Source organism: Penicillium concentricum, assembly GCF_028827145.1.
Source record: "Penicillium concentricum strain IBT 3081 chromosome Unknown utg000002l_segment0_segment0, whole genome shotgun sequence".
Taxonomy (NCBI): domain Eukaryota; kingdom Fungi; phylum Ascomycota; class Eurotiomycetes; order Eurotiales; family Aspergillaceae; genus Penicillium; species Penicillium concentricum.
In genome coordinates this window covers 7,116,261-7,132,626 of record NW_026622755.1, presented here as the reverse complement: position 1 = coordinate 7,132,626, position 16,366 = coordinate 7,116,261, and the positions used below count along the sequence as shown (strand labels likewise).

General features: G+C 49.4%; 2 protein-coding genes across 2 annotated transcripts; both read left to right on the top strand.

The window, feature by feature from the left end:
* Positions 1-604: 604 nt before the first annotated feature.
* Positions 605-2,240, top strand: N7517_006418 (putative MFS transporter; the record flags this gene model as incomplete). The annotated part of the gene is made up of 2 exons (XM_056724148.1): positions 605-1,239; positions 1,295-2,240. The coding sequence occupies 2 exons, from the start codon at positions 605-607 to the stop codon at positions 2,238-2,240; spliced, it is 1,581 nt and encodes a 526-aa protein (XP_056580398.1).
* A 1,373-nt stretch (positions 2,241-3,613) lies between these two features.
* On the top strand, positions 3,614-15,937 carry N7517_006417 (Acyl transferase/acyl hydrolase/lysophospholipase; the record flags this gene model as incomplete). Its single annotated transcript, XM_056724147.1, has 7 exons — positions 3,614-4,583; positions 4,639-7,735; positions 7,805-8,025; positions 8,080-10,300; positions 10,363-11,054; positions 11,106-12,956; positions 13,014-15,937. The coding sequence occupies 7 exons, from the start codon at positions 3,614-3,616 to the stop codon at positions 15,935-15,937; spliced, it is 11,976 nt and encodes a 3,991-aa protein (XP_056580397.1).
* Positions 15,938-16,366: the final 429 nt, after the last annotated feature.

The window sequence follows — 16,366 nt, the reverse complement described above, 5'->3', positions numbered from 1 at the left end:
GGAGTGGATCTGAAGCATATTTGTTAAATACCCGGAGAGATATATATAATCTTGCAGTTGATACTACTAAAAGGGAATAATTATTTTCGATATATATTTCCGGCCAGTCGTCGGCATTTGCAATGACAATATACGGGAAAGGAGCCGACGGCAGACACCGACGATTCACTTTAGTACCCGAATGTCAGATGGAAAACATCTGATGTGGTCCTGTACTCATGTCACGGGTTCACCCCCACGACCCCCGAGTTTCGGTTGGTCTCGGTAATAACGGGATGGCCGAATGGAGATCTCCACTCTGAAGCTCCACGATGCGTTGTCTGTGTCAAGCAACAAGGATATTCTAATCGATTGGAAGACACAGAAAGCACTAATCGATATGCGGCAAGGTTAGTTCGCTAAATAGCTTGGCTGATATGTGGGCAGGGTTAAACTTTTCGTGGGGGATGTGGAGGCGTGGGGGAACATGGGGAAAACCAGAATTCATAGACTTGATGACGAAGGTGCCGCCCTGAGGACGTGGGGTGCTATAACTGACCTATATATATATGCTTCGACCCTTGATTCAGTCAGCCAAGGCCTAAGGGTTCTCTACATTCCTACAATGCAAGACCCAACCATGTCCAAACCAAATGTTGTTCACGATGAATCGGCAGAGCAGCACAAGGGGGACAAACTCGTGGATAATAGTGGGATTGTACGTGTCGCCTTGACAGAAGAAGACAGCAAGCGTATCTGCCGCAAGACCGACCGAACTATTCTTGTTGTACTTGCCTGGGTCTACTTCTTGCAGATTCTCGATAAGACAGTCCTGGGATACGGCGCAACGTTCGGTTTACAGAAAGACACAGGCCTTACCGGCAACGAATATTCGCTGGTTGGCTCCATCTCACCCATTGCCCAACTTGCCTGGCAACCATTTTCTTCGTACCTGATTGTCAAGGTTCCACACAAAATCCTTATGCCATCGCTATGCCTGGGATGGGGAATTGCGCAGACATGTATGGCTGCATGCCACAACTTCAACTCCTTGATGGCCGCTCGATTTTTCCTCGGATTATTCGAGGCCGGCTGTCTCCCTCTCTTTGGTGTCATCACGAGTCAATGGTACCGCCGTGCAGAGCAACCGATCCGTATCGCTGCGTGGTATAGCACAAATGGCTTAGCAACCATCGTCGCAGCTGCTTTATCATACGGACTGGCTCAAATAAAGTCGGACGTATTCAAATCATGGCAGATGTATGGAATCCAAAACTCAAACCCTCCAAAGTGGTATATTCTGACTCGCTTCTAGCATTTTTCTTGTTGTCGGCCTGATAACCGTTGCATCTGCTCCAATCGTCTACTGGCGCTTGGACAACGATATATCCACCGCTCGGTTCCTCACCGAGGATGAGAAAGCTCAAGGAATCGAGCGCCTCCGAGCCAACCAGACTGGAACCGGAAACACCGAGTTCAAGTTCAGTCATGTGCTTGAGGCTTGCTTAGAGCCCAAAACTTATCTGTGGATTGGAATGGCAATGCTCCTCAACATCGGCGCCAGCGTGACCAACATCTTCGGTCCACTGATCTTAAGCGGCCTTGGCTACGATAAATATAGGACAACTCTACTGACCATGCCATTTGGCGCGTTGCAATTCCTCATCATTCTGCTAGCAAGTTATCTTGCCCAAACCGCTCGTCTGAAGAGTGCTATCATCGCGGGTTTCATGCTGCCCGTGATAGCTGGTCTATCAATTTTGTATGCGGTGCCTCGGACCCAGTCTGTGCAGAGCCAGTTGCTTGCTGGCTACTATCTACTTGCATTCTTATTTGGCGGTAATCCATTGATTGTCACCTGGATCATCGGCAACACGGCAGGAACCACCAAGAAATCTGTCATCATGAGTTTGTACAACGCAGCAAGCTCGGCAGGAAATATCATTGGTCCGTTACTCTTCAACGAGAAGGATAAGCCAGCCTACCAACCAGGCCTGCGCGCATGTCTCGGCATCTTTAGCGCCTTGGCTGCTGTTGTTGTCATTCAGTGGGCCAACCTATGGTACCTGAACAAACAACAAGCTCGTCGCCGTGTCCAAAATGGCAAGAGAGCTGAAATTGTTGATCTTTCGATGCAAAATAATTATCACGAAATGCAGGATACCCTAGAGGAGGCTGGACATGAGACTGTGCAAGTTGGAGACAATGCGTTCCAGGATCTGACTGATCGGGAGAATGATGAATTTGTGTATATCTATTAAATTTAGTCGCCATATGCGGCACAATATATGCGAAATGACTCATCCTATCGGCAAGTGAGTTACATTATTCTCTTTTTGCTGCCAATATTAGTTATAAAGAAATTGAGGCCTTAGGCCACAATTGGTGCCTGAGACGCCTACGCGAGCCGTCCCGTCTGCATGCGCAACATCCGGGCATGATTGGGAGATGCATGTAGATTTCTCCGATTTTGCTATCTCCTAGGTATCCTCTCTCAATCCCTGCTACCTCCTTCCGTTTCCTGCCTTCTCTATGCATATTTGTTCCCAGCAAGTCCGGCCCTGATTTTCCCCTCTTGCCTATCCTGATCCCAGCCGCGTCCCACATAGTGTGAGTTATATTTTTATCTCCTGCCTAGAGAGGGTATGACATATTTTTACATGTTGCCTATAGGGGGATAGGGCAGTGAAAAACACAAGCTCCCTGGACCACGCTTATTTGCCACGCGTTGTTCGTTCAAACTACAATATGCAGCCATCGTCGGACATTAACAGTTCAAACTCGAATACTTTTGAGGCTAGGACTCAAATTGACAAAGATTAATCGCACGTGGAAATGTGGTTAAGGACTGAAGCGTGGGAATGATCCCGGCCTAGGTATGTATTTAGTCTATCTCAGAGTTTAACCATGGTGCTGAATCTACCGAGTGTGTACTCTGTAGGAATATGATTATGGAGGCGCAACGTGTCTTCGGGGGCTTCTTTTGCAATACCACACTATCATGGACCGCATTCGCCATAGACAAGGGCTTACGGTCTCGACCTGTTGTAGAGACAAGAATAGTTGGCTAGACTTGCCACCTGGGCAGCATGTGCCCAGGTGACAAGTTGTGGATGGAGTTATCTCGACGATATCTCAAACATGCAAATGCGACAGGGCAGTGCTCTTCGGCCTCGGACTCGGTCTTGATATTTCAAACTAGACAGATTGGCAACCCCTGGAATCCTACGAGCGCAGGATTTCTGGATTTCTAGTGCAACATGAAGCAGGAAAATGCATGAATTTGCACCGCACACATGGCGAAACACTGGTGGATCCCATACATTCATCATGATTTGTCTCGTTTCATATGCCAACCCCGGAGGCAGTCCTCGGAGTCGGAACCAGCTGAAAGCAATAACAAGCTGACAGCGAGATTGGATGTCCGAATTCCCCTAATCTGACAACCAAAGCGAGCCTCGGCAAATTGATATGTACCGCTCCCCGTCGCTGGCAACTGGAATTTGAATGCCACGGAGAAAATCTTGTCCCGATTGTCCTTTATTGATACCCTATAGACCTTTCATTGCAATCCGAGCAGTCACACATTCGTCGTACCAGCCCTGTGCAGAGTCAGTGAAACCTGAACTACACAATGACAGGCGATATTCAGCACATCGGGGAACCGATTGCCATCGTGGGAAGTGCTTGCCGGTTTCCTGGCGATGCAACAACACCCTCCAAGCTATGGGACTTGCTCAAAGCGCCTCGAGATGTTCTTAGCGAGATTCCAGAAAGCCGCTTCAGCACCAAAGCCTTCTACCACCCCGATGGCCTTCACCATGGCACTACGAATGTTCGACACTCCTATTTGCTGTCCGACGACCATCGACTCTTTGACGCCCAATTCTTTGGAACCAAACCAGTGGAAGCGAACTCGATCGACCCCCAACAAAGGCTGTTGCTCGAAACTGTCTACGAGGGACTTGAAACCTCTGGTATTCCTATGGAAAAGCTCCAAGGGTCCAACACCGCTGTATATGTTGGTTTGATGACCAATGACTATGCCGATATGCTAGGTCGGGATGTGCAGAACTTTCCGACTTATTTTGCATCGGGAACTGCTCGAAGCATTCTTTCTAATCGAGTATCCTACTTTTTCGACTGGCGCGGACCTTCCATGACCATCGACACGGCGTGTTCTTCTAGTCTGGTTGCCCTACACCAGGCTGTACAGAGCTTGCGAAGTGGCGAGACTGATGTTGCGGTGGCAGCAGGAACTAATCTCCTGCTGGGACCGGAGCAATACATTGCAGAGAGCAAGTTGAAAATGCTCTCCCCAACCGGCCGCTCGCGCATGTGGGATAAAGGCGCAGATGGATATGCACGTGGTGACGGAATCGCTGCCGTCATCCTCAAACCGTTGAGTGCAGCATTGGCGGATGGGGATCACATCGAGTGCATCGTTCGGGAGACAGGTGCCAATCAAGACGGTCGAACCAAAGGAATTACAATGCCAAACCCTATGGCTCAAGCAGAGCTGATTCGGACGACATATGCTCGAGCTGGACTCGATCTTTCCAAACCCACCGACCGACCACAATATTTCGAGGCTCATGGTACCGGTAAGTCATAACGAAATAAAGATGAAAATATATAGGGCCATACTGACCAAATCAGGAACTCCGGCAGGTGACCCTGTCGAAGCGGAGGCCATAAGCACTGCATTCTTTGGACAAGCAGCCAAATACCAGCGTGATGGTAACCAGGAGGACCCCTTGTATGTTGGGTCCATCAAAACCGTGATTGGTCACACCGAGGGCACGGCTGGATTGGCAGCCGTCCTCAAAGCATCGCTTGCTTTACAGCATGCTGTCATCCCACCAAATCTATTGCTCAATGAGTTGAGTTCGACAGTACGCCCCTTCTATAACGACCTTCAAATCCTTCAAGTCGCGAAAGAATGGCCTCGACTCCCAGAGAACACCCCTCGCCGTGCGAGTGTCAACAGCTTTGGCTTTGGTGGTGCAAATGCGCACGCAATTTTGGAAGGATTTGATGCGCGCCTGCTTGCTCGTGGTCGGAACAGCGCAAATAGCAGCTCCGTCACAGTGTCACCATTCAACTTCTCTGCTTCATCCGAAAAATCGCTTCTCGCCAACATTGCAGCATACTCGGGTTATCTGCGAAATCATTCAGATGTCAATATTCGTGACTTGTCATGGACTTTGAACTCTCGGCGTTCAACTTTGCCAGTACGGCTGTCGGTATCCGCATCCAGCCCAGGAGAGCTTGCTGCAAGGCTGGATGAAGCCGTAGGATCCTCGAAAATAACACCAAGCACGCAGACGGGAAGTATCCGTCAACCAAAACTCCTTGGAGTGTTCACAGGCCAAGGAGCACAGTGGGCGAGAATGGGTGCCGAGCTGCTCGAAAGCTCACCAATGGTCAGTGATTGCATCGCCCTTCTCGATCGTTCTTTGCAGGAGCTACCCACGGAGCATCGCCCTATTTGGTCGCTAAGGGACGAGCTTGTGAAAGACAAGTCCTCATCTCGTATTGGAGAGGCGGCATTCTCGCAACCTCTTTGTACCGCGGTTCAGATTACGTTGGTTCAGCTTCTCCGGGCAGCCAATCTGAAACTCACTGCTGTCGTTGGCCATTCGTCTGGCGAGATTGCCGCAGCTTATGCCGCGGGATATGTCAACGAAGAGGATGCAATCCGCATTGCCTATTATCGCGGATGGTCTCTTCAATACGCAAACGACAAGGAAGGACAAAAAGGAGCAATGATGGCCGCAGGAACATCTTATGAAGATGCAAAGGAGCTGTGCGAGATGCCGTCACTCGAGAACAGAATTTGCGTGGCGGCTAGCAACTCCTCCGCCAGCGTCACACTTTCCGGCGACGCGGATGCGATCGAGGAAGCTAGGGAAATCCTTGAAGATGAGAAGAAATTTGCTCGCATGTTGAAAGTGGATAAAGCCTATCACTCACATCACATGCTTTCCTGTTCAGCACCTTATATCGCAGCGATTCGCAAGTGTGGTGTAGCCATTCAGCGTCCACCGAGTGGCAGTGCTATCTGGATCTCTAGTGTATATGGCGACGAGATCGAAAACGTGAAGGATAATCTTGCCGACACGTACTGGAGCAACAACATGGTCAATCCAGTACTATTCTCCCAAGCCGTCACTTATGCAGTTGCTGCAGCTGGGCCATTTGACATGGCTTTGGAGATTGGTCCTCATCCAGCATTGAAGGGGCCTGCAATGCAAACGATTCAGGAAGTGTCTGGCCAGACATTGCCTTACACCGGGACCTTGAACCGCGGCAAAAACGACACCGAGGCTCTCTCATCCGCACTGGGTGCCTTGTGGATTGCCTTGGGTGAGAGTGTCGTGGATTTTGCAGGGTTTGAAATGAAAGCAATGCAAAAGCAAAACACTCGAACACCACAGCTTATCAAAGGCCTTCCATCGTATTCATGGGATCATGATCGGGTTTATTGGCACGAATCTCGATCATCTACCGCAATCCGCACCGAAAAGGAACCATTCCACTCCCTACTGGGCGTCAAATGTCCCGATGGGACAGACAATGAGCTGCGCTGGCGCAACTATCTTCACCCTAGGGAGGTTTCTTGGCTGTCCCATCACCAGGTCCAAGGTCAAATGGTATTCCCTGCAGCTGGGTACATATCGGCGGCGGTCGAGGCTGTCATGAAAAAGTACGGCCTGGATTCTGTGCAACTGATCGACTTCCATGATGTGGTCATCGGACAAGCATTGGTTCTCGAAGAGAACGGGGGAGTGGAAACCATTTTCAGGCTTTCGGTTGATCAAGTTCAGGATAATACTGTGTCCGCATCGTTTGCCTGTCATTCCGACGCTAACAAGGGCTCATCCAACATGTCTCTTCATGCATCTGCCACCTTGCAAATTATTCTGGGTGACCCCAAATACGATATCTTCCCACCACACGCCAAGCCGCAAGGTTCATTCCTGGAACTAGAAGGCGACCGATTCTACAACTCAGTTTCCGAGCTTGGATTTGGCTACACTGGACCCTTCCAGGCGCTTTCCAATCTGCGCAGAAAAATGGATGAGGCAGCGGGTTTGATCGCTGTTCCAGTGGAATCCGAAACCGAAAAGCCCTTGATCATTCACCCAGCCTCTCTTGATGGAGCTATTCAGTCAATCATGCTTGCTTATTCATTCCCAGGAGATGGTCGTCTGCGCACACTTTACCTTCCTACTCGGATCGATAGGCTTCGTATCAACCCGAGCGCTTGCGTCGCTCTTGGTGCTCCCGGTGCAGAACTGCCATTCTATTCTGCAGTCACGGACGCCCGCTTCGCAGAACTCTCTGGCGATGTTGATATGTTCTCCGCAGACGGAAGACATACTTTGGTTCAACTTGAAGGACTTCACACCACACCGTTGAGTCCGTTGACATCCACCAATGATGTTCCCTTTTTCACGGAAGTGATATGGGATGTGGATAGGCCTACCTTGCAGCAACGAAAGGACACTGCAGACATGCTTCCTCAAGACCGTTCTCTAGGCATAGATCTCGAACGCGTCGCCCATTTCTACTTGAAAAAACTCGAACATTCGCTTCAGGACTCAGATCGTGCGAATGCTACTTGGAACCATAAACATCTTCTCTCATATGTGGAGCATTGCACAACGTCCGTTGCCAACGGTGAGCATAAATTCGCAAAGCCAGAATGGGCCAATGACACCATGGACAATATTACTCCAATTCTGAACAGGTGAGAAACTCAACTCTACTTATTAACCTCACAAACAGAAATTGAACCACACTGACCTGACCTACATAGTCACTCCGACAGCATCGACATCAAAGCGCTGCGTGCAGTTGGCGAAAACCTTTCTGCTGTCATTCGTGGAGATATAAATTTACTCGAAATTCTGATGCAGGACGATATGTTAGCGGAATTTTATACCAAAACACTTGGCATAGACGCATACTTGGATGCTATTGCTCAAACGGGTCGCCAGATCGGCCACAGATACCCCCATGTTAACGTTTTGGAGATTGGTTAGTCTACGCGCATTGTCGAAACCACCTTTGATACTAATTGATGTATTATAGGAGCCGGTGCTGGCGCCACTTCAGATCGAGTCATGCGTGCGATGGGCTCATCGTTTGCTTCATACACATTCACAGATATTTTGGACTCGCAGTTCGACGACGCACGTGAAAGGTTCTCCGATTATCAATCCAGAATGGCATTCAAGGCGTTGGACATTGAGAAAGACATCGAGGAACAAGGCTATGAAGAGGCTTGCTTTGACCTTGTCATTGCCCCTTTGGCCCTGTACGCCACCAGAAATCTTGAAGCGACTCTCACAAATGTTCGCCGGCTACTCAAACCTGGTGGTTATCTGGTTATGCTCGAACTCACGGACTCCGATATCATGCGCTTCGGGCTCATTCTTGGTGGCCTACCAGGCTGGTGGTTAGGTTACGAGGAGGGAAGAACATTGTCCCCTTGTGTATCGGAGGAGAAATGGGAAGCACTAATGCAAAAGGCTGGACTGTCTGGTTTCGAAGCCTTGGCGCCATCTTCTAGAACTTCGCCTCTGCCATTTTCCGTCATGGTCACCCAAGCTGTCGATCACCGTGTCAATTTCCTTCGCGATCCCGTTGCAACCAACCATATGACGCTGGGTGTGGACTCATTGACAATCATCGGAGGGAAAACTCCCTTGACTGCTGATATGGTCGCCGATATCACAACTGCGGTCCGTCCCCACTACAGCAATATTTACACAGCCAGCTCTTTGGGCGACCTTGTCTTAACAAACCTGCCTGTAATGGGATCAGTGATTAGTTTGATTGAATTGGATCGGCCAGTGCTGAAGAACATGTCATCTGAGGATCTGAAGTCATTCCAGGAGCTGTTCAAACAAAGTAAGAATGTTCTATGGCTGGGACACGGCGCCCAAGGGGAGAACCCCTATGGCAACATGTTTTCTGGAGTTCAACGGACATTGGCCATGGAGATGACTCACCTCCATATCCATTTCCTCAACTTCCATTCGCTGCATGATGCCGATGCCCATATTATCGCAACGAAGCTCCTCCACCTGGAAGCTACTGAAATTTGGGATCAGAGCGGCCAGCTCGATGGGATCTTGTGGTCCAACGAGAGGGAGCTGATGCTGGAGAATGGACAGTTCAAAGTTCCTCGGTTCCGTCTCAACTCTGGACGAAATGATCGATACAATTCCTCGAGGCGTCTCATCATCAAAGAGGTTGAACGAGCCGGGTCTGTGGTGACCATTCAACCGAAAGAAATTGGATATCAAATTGAAGAAAAGGACCGTCGAGTCTCGCCCTCTTTCTCGGATAATTTGAAGATTGATGTGACTCACTCTTTGCTCCGTGCTGTCCGTATCACCCCCTCGGACAATTCCTTCTTGGTGCTTGGAAAAAACACGTCTAATGGGGATTATGTGATCGCCCTGTCGCATACACTGGACTCTCAAGTCAGCGTGCCCCATGGCCTAGCGGTGCGATGTGGAGATTCCGAAAGCCTAGGTATTCGATCAATGATCACCCTCTATTTCCATTTCCTTGCTCTCTCTATGCTGCAACAGCTTCAACCGGGGAAGACTCTCGCTGTGCTGGACCCAGATTTCTCCCTGTCACCGGTCCTTACAAAATTCGCAAACGAAAAGGGTGTTCAACTTGTCCTTTTGACAACAAAGGAAGGGCATTGCTCGTGGCCATGGATTCGAATCCACCAGAACTCCACCCGCCGTGAACTACTAAGCAAGTTACCTGGCAATATTTCACGACTCGTCAACATGGGTGGCAGCTCTGATGTGACTACACTCTTAAAGACTTGTTTGCCTGTAGGCTGCCATTTCGAGAGCGAGACTACCCTGACTGCAAACTACTCGCAATCCCAATACACCTCAGACAAAGGCCAATTGGCTATGCAGCTCCAAAACTCCTGGAACAGAGCACAATACGACCTGATGCCAGTCAATATGCACAAGTTTGTTTCTTTAGGCCTGCAGGATCTGATTCGTGCACAATCCCCTCTCGCAGACCAGTCTTTAATTGCATGGGGTGAATCACAATTTGCTGTTCAGGTTCGCCCTGCTACCAAACAGGTTAAATTTTCAAAGGACAAAACCTACTGGTTAGTTGGACTGACAGGTGGGCTTGGCTTGTCACTTTGTGAGTGGATGATCGGGCAGGGCGCACGATACATCGCGATATCAAGTCGAAATCCAAAAATTGGCGACGAATGGCTGCAACGAATGGCTGCCAATGGCTGCACTGTCCGAGTCTTTTCAAAGTAAGCTCTTGTTGTATTTTCCTTTTGGGTTGCAGTCACTCATACTCAACTAACACATCCAGTGACATAACGAATCGGGAATCTGTTCAAGCGACTTATCGCAACATCAGCGCAACCATGCCGCCCGTCGCCGGTGTTGCACAGGGTGCCATGGTGCTCCAAGACACAATGTTCATTGATTTAGATCTCCCTCGTCTTGAGAAAGTTCTTGGTCCTAAAGTCGAAGGTAGTATTTTGCTGGACGAATTGTTCCCAGAGGACACGTTGGACTTTATGGTTTTCTTTTCCTCGATGGCTGCGATGACAGGAAACCCCGGCCAGGTTGCCTACAATGCCGCGAATATGTTTATGGCGAGTCTGGCAGCCCAGCGCCGCAACCGTGGCTTGGCAGGACATGCGATTAACATTGGCGCTATTGTCGGTAACGGCTATGTGACGCGAGAGCTTAACATGGGTCAACAATCATATCTTTATCGAGTCGGCCATACATGGATGTCTGAGCAAGACTTCCATGAGGTGTTTGCCGAAGGTGTCCTCACCTGCCTGGAGCGTGTAGGGAGCGCTGAGCTGTGCTGTGGACTCAGAATTGACGATGATGAGTCCAAGAGTTGGATTTCTAACCCAATCTTCCAACATCTGGTATACAAGTCTAGCAATCTTGTGGTGGCAGACAAGAAAGGGAAATCTGGCGTGTTGATAAAAACACGCTTGTTTGAGGCAACTTCGAATCAGGAAGTTATTGAGATCTTGCAAGGTACGCGCATCGCAAATCCTATACCCAGTTCAAACTAAACATTGTCTTTAGATGGCTTTTTGTTGAAGCTCCAGTCGGCCCTTCAGGCTGATCCAAGTAAGCCTATGTTGGACATGAGTCCTGATGAGCTTGGTGTGGATTCATTGGTCGCGGTCGACCTTCGATCGTGGTTCCTTAAGGAGTTGGGTGTCGACATGCCGGTGCTGAAAATCTTCAACGCGGCGTCGATTCGTGAGCTTTTGGCCACTGCTGCAGAAACTCTGCCACAAGCTTTGATTCCCAATTTTATCCTTGGCGAACAGGCTATCAAACCACCGGGGCACCAATCCAATCCTCCGGTGGTTGCAACAGCTCCCCCCGCAGATTTGCCGGTGGACATAATAGTTCCAGAGACCAGAGCCAGCTCCGTGGAATTGAAGTTTGCACTACCGGACGCAACAAACGCGTACAGTGGTAGCTCCGCGACGTCTTTGATCACCGGGGACTCGAACTCTGAAAAGAATGACGATACATCCTCATCTGTCTTTACTGACGACGGCGAACTGGGCACCTCAAAGCGTGAGATCCAAAGAACTGTGCCAATGTCTTACGGGCAGTCGCGTTTCTGGTTTCTAGAACATCTAATAGAGGACAAGACTGCATTCAACATCACACCGACGTTCGAGTTGTTTGGTCACCTAAAGATTCACGAATTTGCGAATGCTATACACACCGCTGGTCAACATCACGAAGCCCTTCGTACTTTCTTCTTCACCGACAACGAGCAAAATCATATGCAAGGCGTTTGGACGAAATCTTCCTTGCACTTGGAGCAAGCTGAAATCTCCGATGAGATAGAAGTTGAAGAGGCCACTAAACAGATGAAGGCACACGTGTTTAATCTTTCTGATGGCGAGATCATGCGCGTTCAGCTACTTTCGCTCAACCAAGAAAAGCACTGGATAATCTTCGGCTTCCATCACATCAATATGGACGGCATTAGCTTCGAGGTATTTTGGTCAGACGTGGAAAAGGCATATCAAGGCCAAACCCTTTCCGAAGATGGACTTCAATATCCAGACTTTACTATGCGCCAGCTCCGTGAATACGAAGAGGGTGCCTGGGCTGGAGATCTATCTTACTGGCGAGCACAGTATAAAGAGGTTCCACCAGCACTTCCTCTTCTTCCATTTGCCCTACAACACATGCGGCCAAAGGTTGCTCAATTTGGGTCTCATACTACCCAGATTCGCCTCGATGCCAGTTTGTCGGGTGCAATTGACCGATGTTGCCGGATGTTCAAATCAACACCATTCCACTTCTATTTGGCTATCTGGAAGACTCTTCTTCTGCGTTTCTTTGATCTGAAGGATGTTTCTATCGGTCTCGGAGATGGAAACCGTACGGAAGCCGACGTCCTGCGGAGCATGGGACTTTTCTTAAACCTCCTTCCTGTGAGGTTCTCTGAACAGCCAGGCCAATCTTTTGGTGAATCTCTCAAGGAGGTTCGGAATATCACGCAGGGTGCATTTGCGCACTCACGTGTGCCATTTGATGTGATCTTGACAGAGCTCAACGTTCCGCGATCTGCATCGCACAATCCTCTATGCCAAACACTCTTCAACTACCGACCCAAGGTCGAGCAATCACGAAGTTTCTGCGGTTGTGTTGCCGCTGGCGAACTTTTGGGCGGCGGCGAAACTTCGTTTGATCTAGGTCTGGATGTTGGCAACGTCGGCGCCGGCGAGACGCTGATTCACCTAACAGTTCAGAAGACCTTGTATGGAATCGAGCATGCTGAAATTCTGCTCAGCTCCTATGTCAATCTTCTACAGTCTTTTGTTCAAAATCCAGCGACTCGGGTGACCTGGCCGGCATTACATTCCAACGATGACATCCAGGAGGCAGTAGCTGCTGGGCGAGGCAAGTCAATTATCCCTTGCTGGTTCTAGATATTCCGCTAATTACGGTGTTATACAGGACCGGAGCTGCGAGAAGAATGGTCTATGACTATAGTCCACCGTCTGGATGAGGTTGCCTCGCGCTATCCGGACCGTGTTGCATTGAAGAATCACGATGAGAGCTCCTTGACTTATGCTCAAGTCCAGCGTCGGATCGATGTTATTGCCAACGAGCTCCTATGCAACGGAGCTGGCACAGACACCCGTGTTGCGGTTTTCCAGTCCCCGAGTGCAGACTGGATATGTTCTCTCATGGCCATCTTGCGTGTTGGTGGTGCTTACATTCCATTGGACAAAAAGGTGGGAATGGAGAGACTTGCGGTGATCATGAAAGAAACACAAGCACCGATGGTATTGGTTGACACAAACTCCATGTCTGACTGTGCACTTTTGCGCACCACGGCGAAACTCATCGACGTATCTAGCCTAAGGGGCTCTACTGCGCGCGCCGTCCGAAACATGGCTGTCCCAAGCCAGACAGCAGTGATCATGTACACCAGTGGATCAACTGGCGTCCCAAAGGGGATCATGATTGCTCATTCAGCCTATGCCCACCATGTTCAGTCATCCAGTGTCGTCTGGACACTTAAGCAGGGAACAGAGACCATTCTGCATCAATCATCATATGCGTGGGATGCGTCTCTGTGGCAGATCATGGTTTCCCTATGCTCTGGTGCTACCCTTGTGATTGCATGCGATCTCACACGAGGCGATCCGGTTGCGATCACACGACTCATCGCATCAGAGAATGTGACGTGCACCCTTGCGACGCCCACGGAATATCTCGGTTGGGTGCGTCATGGTCGCTCCAACCTGACCAACTCTCGCTTGTCAACAGCAGTATGCGGTGGTGAATTCATGTCCAATGGCCTGATCAAAGAGATTAAGAGTCTTAATCGCCCGGACCTCAAACTGATTAATGGTTATGGGCCAGCGGAGATCAGTATTGCATGCTCGGGCAATGAAATTCCGTACCACCTGCTGGATTCGACAGCAACCTCTTCCGCGCAGGCTCTTTACACTCTACCGAACTACTCTGTTTACATTGTCGACGAAAGCTTGAACCCCGTTCCGATCGGAGTTCCCGGTGAAGTGGTTGTTGGTGGTGCGGGAGTTGCCCAGGGCTATCTTGACGGCACCAAAACAACTGAACGTTTTTCAAATGATCGGTACGCGAGCAAATTCTTCCGGGAAAAGAACTGGACAACAATCCACCGCACCGGAGACCACGGAAAGCTCAATCAAGATGGCGGTCTTATTCTCCTCGGGCGCATGGACGGAGATAATCAAATCAAATTGAGGGGAATTCGCATCAATATCGAAGAAATCGAGACCACGATCGTCAGTTCTTCAGCTGGAGCTATCACACAAGCCGTTGTATCCGTTCGTTCAGATGCTACTCCATCTGGGGATCAATTCCTTGTTGCCTTTGCTACAATGGCTACCACACACGATTCTGAAAATGCGCTTCAATACCTCACACGCCTTTCCCACGAGCTGCCACTGCCGCCTCATATGCGACCTGCTGCTATCATTCCAGTTGAAAGCATTCCCCAAAACACCTCGGGTAAGACTGATCGTGTCGTAGTCAGCGGACTTCCCATTCCGTTGATTTCATCCAAGCTGCCTGACGACAACACTCTCACCCAATCCGAACAGTCACTGCGTCAGCTCTGGCAACAAGCACTACCGCGGGAACTTACTACCTTCCACTCAATCGATTCCCAGTCCGACTTTTTCCATGTTGGTGGAAGTTCACTCGCCCTTGTCAACCTACAAGCTCTAATCAAGGAGCATCTCGGTGTGTCTATGGAATTGTATCAACTTTTCGAAGCCAGCAGTCTACGTGCAATGACGGCCAGGATCCAAGACATATCTCGCCCCGCGATTGAGCTAGATGTGAATTGGGATACAGAGGTTGAAGTCGCACCCGGCCTCACTTCATCTCTGAATTACGGTGGCACTCATATTATCCCCTCGGGAGTCAAGACTGTGGTGCTTACCGGGGCAACTGGTTTCTTTGGCAAAGAAATACTCCGAGGACTCATAGAAGATGAGAAGGTCTCGTTCGTCCATTGTCTTGCTGTCAGAAAGCGATCCTCAGATTTACCTGGACTATTTGCGCACCCGAAAGTTCATTTGCATTATGGTGATCTGGGGGCTCCTCAACTTGGACTCTCGGAATCCGAGGCCAGATCGATATTCTCCTGTGCAGACATTATTGTTCACAATGGCGCGGATGTGTCTTTCATGAAAACATATCAGACTCTCAAGCTGATCAATGTGGCATCGACAAAGGAACTCGTCAAACTTGCATTACCCCGGCGTATTCCATTCCACTTTGTCTCGTCGGCTGGTGTTGCACGACTTGCTGCCCAAGAAAGCTTCGGGGAGATGTCTCTATCACCATTTCCTCCTCCGTCTCAACCGACAGATGGCTACATCGCCGCCAAGTGGGTGAGCGAAGTTTACCTGGAGCGTATCAACAGCCAATTCGGGCTCCCCGTATGGATACACCGCCCATCGAGCATCACCGGTACCGATGCACCGGAACTTGATCTTATGGGTAATGTCATGCGATTCGCCAAAGAAACCCAAAAGTTGCCAGACTCGAGCTTATGGTCGGGGGTTTTCGATCTCATTTCCGTACAGTTGGCCGCAAGCCAACTCCTCGAAGCCGTTCACCAATCTAGTGTCGGCGAACCAGCTGCAAAGTCTGTGACATATCTTTATGAATCTGGCGAAACGAAGATTGGACGTGATGAGATTATGCCCTTGATGGAGTCGGGCTCGGGGCAACATTTCCAGGTCGTTTCCCTCGATGAGTGGGTCAATGCTGCCGAACAAGCAGGAATGAGTGTGTTGTTGGGAGAGTACTTGCGCAGGGCCTCCGATGGGCAAGTCCTCCTCCCCAGGTTGATTAAATCTTCCGAGAATGAGTGAGGAAGATCAGGATGTACGGACATAGTTAGAAAGTTTCAGGGCCAAACAGTCTCAGGAAATTGAGAATAAATATATTTCTATCAGCTCTTTGAGATTCTCGTTGTTCGAAAGCATTGCTCGATATTCGCAGTGATACGCGACTTGGCCTTGTTGAGTTACTCTTTTCAAGATATATATCCTTGATCGAAAAAATCTCTTAGTTCTTCAGGTTCATATCCCAACATTATTTGGCTGGTATTACAGCCAAATGGATACTCCCATGACTCAGATCATCTCTTCATATATCAACGCCAACCTCCATAGATAGCAATTAACTAGACGGAATACTATATAATATTAGTTAGCCCTAGTAGCCATACAAATTGGAAGCCCTGGGAGAGTCCTCTTAATCTCTTTCTCCCTGTTCTTTCTTTTCTTTTTCTTTGCCGA